The sequence below is a fragment of the Myotis yumanensis genome, unplaced genomic scaffold, assembly GCF_028538775.1.
Source record: "Myotis yumanensis isolate MYYU_CA2020_CCGP unplaced genomic scaffold, mMyoYum1.0.hap1 SCAF_1, whole genome shotgun sequence".
Taxonomy (NCBI): Eukaryota; Metazoa; Chordata; class Mammalia; order Chiroptera; family Vespertilionidae; genus Myotis; species Myotis yumanensis.
This window is the reverse complement of record NW_027223752.1, coordinates 189,309,160-189,316,722: the sequence shown is the minus strand read 5'-3', so window position 1 is coordinate 189,316,722 and position 7,563 is coordinate 189,309,160. Positions and strand designations below refer to the sequence as shown.

The following is a 7,563-nucleotide window of genomic DNA, read 5'->3' as shown; positions in this document are numbered from 1 at the left end:
TTGTCATGCTGATGTATCAACAGGAAAGGGTTGTCCCTGGAGAACCTAAGTTTTGTTGACAGTCAAGAACCAAATTGCTAAAATGGAATATATTCGAGAACCCAGGTTTGACTGCATTCCTGAATTTGTATTTGTACATTGCACACTGAGATTTTTAACTGCCAGGACAATTTTCTTATTATTTCTCTCTTCTCCTATAAGGCTGGCAGTTATTTTTATTTGTCACAGCCAATATTAAGTGCTCTTGAATTCATCCAATTATACTAGTGTGTGTGTGTGTGTGTGTCTCTGTGTGTGTATATATATGATATATAATATATATAATATGTTTTATATAAAGAGAGTATGCAATTTCCAATTAGCTATTTTATGTAAGTCCTTCTCGGCTGGAGTTTAACACTAAAAAAAAAGCCACAAAATATAACACTAAAAATAACCACAAAATATGAGATCAATATTACAAAAGGCTTTCTACATAAGTATTTGAAAAATGTTCATTTTTAAAAAGGTTTGTTAATTTTAAATAAAATAGTTTTGACAGAGCCCTCCAGATTTTGAAGACAGCTGTAAATGTGAAAACTCTCCTCTTAAGGCAGTAAGTTTTGCTTAATTTTATCTTCCTCTTTAGACTGTTCTGCTGCATTTAACTTTAGACCAAATGAACCCAGGCATTATGAAGCCTTCATGTTGTTAAAAGCAGATGCAAAAACTCCTTTAAGAACAGACTTTTTTCTAACCCCCAAGAACTTTCTATATATAAATTCTTATAATCTATGGAACCAGAAGTGAATGAAAATAAAACTGGGTTATTGTGCTATTAGTTTGCTGTATAAAAATATAGTTCATTTATTCTTAAATGCTACAATGTAAACATCAGCTTGCCCTGATAACTTCTGTAAACCAAGCTTTAAACCTCATGTCTGACAAAAATTTTTATGAATGATTAAATTAATCAGACAGCATTTATTTTAATTATATGCAGGGTATGTCACTCATGACCTGACTTTGTTATGGGAAAGATGTGACTGGAATGACAAGTTAAAGCTTCTAAATTGACAATAGTTCATTGATCCTTGAAATTCTTAAAGTGTTTACAAAGTTCCTTGATGGAATTTAAAGTCTTTTAAATGACTTTTCAGTGGTTGCTTAGTGTTAGTGTGTATTAGAAAGTATAATAATTGTTTTTGTCAGTTAGCTTAATTGTCACACATTCAAAAAAATAAAAAACATAATGAACCTCCCAAGTAGCCATTATCCAATTTCAAGGATTATCATATCTTGCCAATCTTATCTATTCCCCCCTCAGCAACTCTTTCTGTTTTCCTTTTTTGCCTGAGTATTTTAAAGTAAATCCCAGGCACCATATTATTTCACCTTTAATTATTTTAGTATGTATCTCTAATGGATAAGAACATTTTAAATATAATTCTACAATACAAATTAGCCCACCTAACAAAATTACTAACAATTTCTTAATAGCATATAGTCCATGTTCAAGTTTTGCCTGGTTCTCTCAAAATGTCTTATATTTGGTTTGTTTAAATCAGGCTGCAAACAATGTCCACAATGGTTGCATTTGGTCAATATATCTCTAAGGTTTGTTTTGATAATTTCTTCCCCTCCCATTTTAAAAAAATGACATTTATTTGTTGAACAAACCAGGTCATTTTTTTTCTGTAGAAATTCTCTTTCTGGACATGACCAATTGCATCATGCCCCACTATTTTTTAAAATAAAAATAGCAATTACAACCCAGCCAGTGTGGCTCAGTGGTTTTGTGCATGGACTCATGAACCAGGAGGTCAGGGTTCAATTCCCAGTCAGGGCACAAGCCCCGGGATCACAGGTGGATTCCCCATTAGGGGCTGTGCAGAAGGCAGCCAATGGATGATTCTCTCTCATCATTTATGTTTCTATCTTTCTCTCCCTCTCACTTCCACTCTCTGAAATCAATAAAAACATATTTTAGAAAGTAACAGTCATATCTAGAGCCTTGTTTGGATTCCAAATGAATTTCATACATATATCTATGAAATTTCCTTTGGGCATGAATATTCCATAGGTATTACTGTGTATTTCCTATTGCATTAGGAGGCACATAATAGTTATCTCCCTTTTAATGATGTGACACTTGCTCGGTGACTTGAAGTGTTGTCAGTCTGATCCATTATTAAAAAGTGCTCCAACTTTAACCTAATAGTATTAGCCACTGATGACAGTTGACTAGATATATAACTTCATCAAAAGCTGCAAAATGGTGATTTTGTAATTCTATCATCGCTTCTGCATTTATTAGTTACAACTATATAAAGAAGAAATGTATTTCATTAACTACGTGGTAACCTGAAACACGGTTCATACCGAAAAAGGCCGCATTAACACTTGTTTCTTTTACTGATGAAATCTACTCTCAGCATATGAAGCAGGGTGCTATTAACGTCCAATAGGGAGCAACGGGTTCCCCGAAACCCAATCTACACCCCGCCCCCAGGCCACCAGGTGGTTTTCCCCGGGAACCCTAGCAGAGCTGGGACGGGTCGGGAAGGGGCGCCTCTGGGCAGGCCGCGGCCGAGTGCCGGGATTTCGGGCAGGAAGTGAGCGGGTAGGAAGAGAGAGTACCTCACGCAGGTCCTAGGAGGTGGAGTCCGAGTCTTCGGGGCTGTCCTGGGCTCCGGGGCTGTCCGTGGACTCGCTGGACTCCCTGCTGTCACTGCCACAGCTGCCCGTGGCCGGCTTCTTCCGCTGCAGACGCGGCAGCTCCGATCCCGGGAGCGTGCTCTCGGGGGTCGCCTGGATCTCCCTGGGGCCCAGCTCCGCAGACCGGCCCTTCTTCAGCTCCAGCGGCCGCCTCAGCTCCTCGGCCATCTGCGAGAGGTCCCGCTTCATGGCATAAGCGTCCTCGCCGTCCGCGTAGTATTTGGGTTCCACCTCACTCACCTGGAAGTTGAGGGTGTCCGAGTACAGGTGCAGGGCGGCCCGGTTACTCTTCCGGACGTGCAGGGAGACGTACTTGGCGCCGAAGTTCTCGATCATGGCCCGGGAGGCCTGGTCCATCAGCTTCTGGGCCAGGCCGAGGCGCCGGTGCGAGCGCTTCACCGCCAGGGAGGTGATGTGGCCATGCGGGGGGTCCTCGGAGTCCTCCTCCATCTTGGCCAGGATGTAGCCCACAATCTTCCCATCCTCGTCCTCAGCAATGTACGAGAGCTGCGGCCAGGACAGCCCATGGTAGAAGTAGTATTTCATCTGGTAGTTCTCGGGCAGGCAGAGGAGGTTGCAGTGCTGCATGTTCATCAGGTCCTGCGGCACAGCATTGCGGATGTTCATGATGGCGGCGGAAGAGCGAAGCCAGCCGCGGGCGGGGTCCGCGGGGAGGCGATCTCCGGGGCGAGGTTTACCCTGCGGCTTCCGTCCAGGGGCCCAGGCCACGCGGCCGAAGGCTAGGCGGGACAGCACGGACCGGAGGCCAGAAGGCGGGAAGGTGGAGTGCCCGGAAGTGGAAGAGGTGGTATTAAGAACCAACTTCCGGGAGTCTGCCACCTGGTCCCAACCAATGAGGTGTCCACTTCCTTGTGCTTATGTGCGTGCTTATGTGCGTGCGTTCGTGCGTTCGTGCTTATGTGCGTGCGTTCGTGCGTTCGTGCATTAGTGCGTGCGTGCGTGCGTTAGTGTGTGTGCGTGCGTGCCTGCGAGGCTTAGGGTTTAGGGGGTGGGGACGTATAGTTCATTGTGATCTCTTTGGTTTTAAATATAATGTTTAATCCATTCCTGCCATTCTTTCGTTTCAGTTTTAACTGAATTTTCACAAAACGGAATAAACCCATGTAACTGGAATTTAGATGAAGAGCCTGAATATTGCCCACACCCCAGAAGCCCTCGCTCGTTTCCCCTTCCATATCCCCTACCCCCTTGTCCTAAGAATAACTAAGACCTAAACGAACAGTCTTTATATCAATGGAATCATAGTGCATACATTCTTTTTGTGTCTTCTTTTTTTAAAAAAACTCAAGTACGTATCCCTGCACGTCAGCTACCTGTATGTAGTTGGGAGTTCTTCAAACTTACTTGGTCGATATCCCATTGACTAAATGTATCATATTTTATCCATCCATTCTACTGTTGATGGCCGTATGTATTATTTCCAGTCTGGGGATAGTAGGAATAGAGTACCTAAATGTTCTGGAACGTGTCCTTTGTTCACTGCCAAGCAGTTTCTCAAAGTGTTTGCTCCATGTTCTCATTAACATTTGGTATATCCCCATCTTTTTCATTTCAGCCATTCTTGTGTGTGGGTGGTGGTGTTACATTGTGATTTTATTTTGCATTTCCTTGATAACTAATGAAATTGCACACCATTTTTACATGCTTATTAGCCATTCTATGTTCTTTATTGTGAAGAGTGTTTTTGTTCATTTTTATATTGGATTGGGTGTCTTTTTCTCATGAATGTTTAATATTTTTAAATGTATATATATTCTGGATATGAATCTTCTGACAGACTATATATATAGAGAGAGAGAGAGAGAGAGAGAAGAGAGAGAGAAGGAGAGAGAAAGAGAGGTACACACACACATATATAGTGAATATCATTCTATCCTATTGTTTAATTTTCACTGTCTTAATGGTGACTTTTGACATCGACTAGGAATTTTAAGAGTCCAATTTTTCCAGTTTTTAAATGTCATGGTTAGTGCTTTTTCTGTCCTGTTTAAGAAATATTTGCCTACTCCAAGCTCACAGAGATGTTCTTCTATATTTTCTCCTGAAAACTTTATTATTTTATATTTTATGTTTAGACATGTACTCCATTGGAATTTATTTTGTGTATGTTTTAGATAAAGGATCAGCTAATTTTTTTGCCTATATGAATATTCTATTCATCTAGCACCATTTATTGAAAAAAAAGTTCTCCACTTTATTTTATTATTGCCTTTGTCATAAATCATAGTTGCATTTTTAGATACATTTTAAGAATTCTATGCCATCTTGCCTGGAGGTGTGGCTCAGTGGTTGAGCATCAATCCATGAACCAGGATGTCATGGTTCGATTCCAGTCAAGGCACATGCCTGAATTGTGAGCTCAATCCCTAGTAGGGGGCATGCAGGAGGCAGCCGATTGATGATTCTCTCTCATTATTGATGTTTCTCTCTCTCCCCAACTCTTCCCTCCTCTCTTTAAAATCAATAAAAACATATTTTTAAAAGATTAAAAAGTATCTAGGGTTGTATTAAAAAAGAAAATAACATAGAACAAAGATTCTCTGCCATACCTAACCGGTTTGGCTCAGTGGATAGAGCATCCGCCTGCGGACTCAAGGGTCCCAGGTTCGATTCCGATCAAGGGCATGTACCTTGGTTGCGGGCACATCCCCAGTGTGGAGTGTGCAGGAGGCAGCTGATCGATGTTTCTCTCTCATCGATGTTTCTAACTCGCTATCCCTCTTCCTTCCTCTCTATAAAAAAAAAAAAAAAAAAAAAAAAAAAAAAAAAAAAAGATTCTCTGCCATAAAAATATTTAGCAGTACACAGAAAGCAGGAGAGCAAGGGGATGGGGTTGAGAATGACAGAAAAAGAAGGTAACCCTTAAAGATTTTTTAAATAGTGAATATTTTTGTGATGTGTCTTGCATTACCAAGTGGATGGAAATATGAGGAATTTTTTCAAGCATTTTCTTGAAGTGAGCAGATGATTTAGCATTAAAATCAATCCACAAGGTAGGACAGGTAGGGGCTGGGAAGAGGGGGGTATAGGGGTAAAGTAGGAGACATCTATAATACTATCAACAATATATACATTATAAAAAATAAAATTACTAATTTAATCTCCTTTTTTAAAAAAGTAGGATGTAAGTAGTCATTGTATGGATCTTTGTGCCTGTGGGAGAAAAGCCTAGAAGACTTCAGAGAGACATAGCATTTTCTTTGATTCTTCAGATTTGACTCCAGTATCTTCTCTTCTGTTCATTCTTATTAGGTTCCCTGCTCCATGGAAAAATGAACTACTGCTTTATTTGTGTCTTCCTCTCAATCATACCTATGCGATATGTATATCATTTATCTTATTCTTAATTCCTGTACTCTTTGTTTCTTGAGGATATGACCCTGTCTTATGAAATAATTGTTTTTCTAGAGACAAGTAAATAGCATGCTGCATAGTGAGTCTTGAGTGAATGCTTATATAAGTATGTAATTATAGGTATAAATATATTAAGACAGGCTAAGTAAAGCCTTTATGTGGTCCAAGTAAATTGTATGATTATAGTATATATTTTTGTGTAATGATAGCAATTATTATTGCTTAAAGTGAGTAATGAGAAAACATGATTCTACTTATGCTACATCATTTTCTACACTTAGCATTATTTTCACTAACCAACTACATTAGGTACCAAATGCTACAATGTCTAGGCTACTCAGAGAATTGAAGATCATTTTCATTATATAAGAAAAAAGTAAATTGAACATAATTTAGCAACCAATTACATCTCTAAATTTCTCTTTTATGCCATTGTTCTAACTAATGTTCCTTTCTGACTCTTCACCCCCACAATGTGTTTCTCAGATTTACTTGCCAACTAGACTCCAGGTAGATTAGGTCCATTGGAGGAGTCGGGGGAGGGTAGTGCTGTGAGAGAGGAAAGGTGAGAAAAGCCAGAGTTTTCCTCACCGACTAGCATATTCCTGAATGGTATTTCCCTGCTGTGGCTACTTTTCTCTGTGGTGTTAGCTCCCCACTAGACAGCCTCTCTTGAGTTCTCGTTTTCCCACTAGGTGACTATTGCTTCTAGTCTCCAGTAATAAGACATTTCCCTCTGTCCCTGAGGCCCTGAAAGTGTTAGGGGCTTCTTGCAATTACTAATTTTTTGGTTGCTTCACCATTCCCGACTGGCTTCTCAGCTTTTTCATCATTCATTATCTATGTATTAAATTTCCTCATTTAAATTAACCTAGAGTGGTTTCCTGGCTGGTCCCTGTCTGATTGGAATTATAGTAATTGACTGTTTTTAATGTAAATTTAAATTTTATATTTTCCAAGTCTGACATACAGAACCTTAATACTCCAGCTACTAATGGATGATAATTAGGCAAAATATTCAGAGAAAGTCATGGATTCATTGTTTTCAGATATGAGAAGGGAAGACCTCTTTAAATTTATAGAATTCCTACTGGCAGAGGTACAAGAAACCGATTCCATCATCTCCATATATGTGTCCTAGTTGTCCCTAAGGGCCATTAGGAAGTCAAGCACTATAAGGGCTTTGATGATCATCAGAAGTCACTGGTAGTTACTATTGTGTCAGCAGCTATTTGTACGCAAGGTCCTAAACATTATAACATGGAAATAGATGTGGGAGTGAACAGTGACAATAGAGATGGAGTGATGACCAGAGACTAGCTGATACAGCTAAAGAGGTGGCTTTAAGAAATCATGCTGGGCATTTTGCAAAGAAACTTGACTGACATTCTTGATTCAGTCATTTATTTAGCTGTGATCTTGGGCAGGCCATTTAACTTCTCCAGGCTTTCTCTTCTCTCCTCTAGAGGATGGAAATCTATTTATCAACCC

At 39.9% G+C, this 7,563-nt stretch overlaps 1 protein-coding gene across 1 annotated transcript; it reads right to left on the bottom strand.

Moving 5' to 3' along the window:
* Positions 1-2,631: 2,631 nt before the first annotated feature.
* Positions 2,632-3,327, bottom strand: NAA11 (N-alpha-acetyltransferase 11, NatA catalytic subunit). The gene has a single exon (XM_070409445.1). It carries the CDS (start codon positions 3,322-3,324, stop codon positions 2,632-2,634), a length of 693 nt encoding a protein of 230 aa, XP_070265546.1. The 5' UTR covers positions 3,325-3,327.
* Between the last annotated feature and the right edge of the window lie 4,236 nt (positions 3,328-7,563).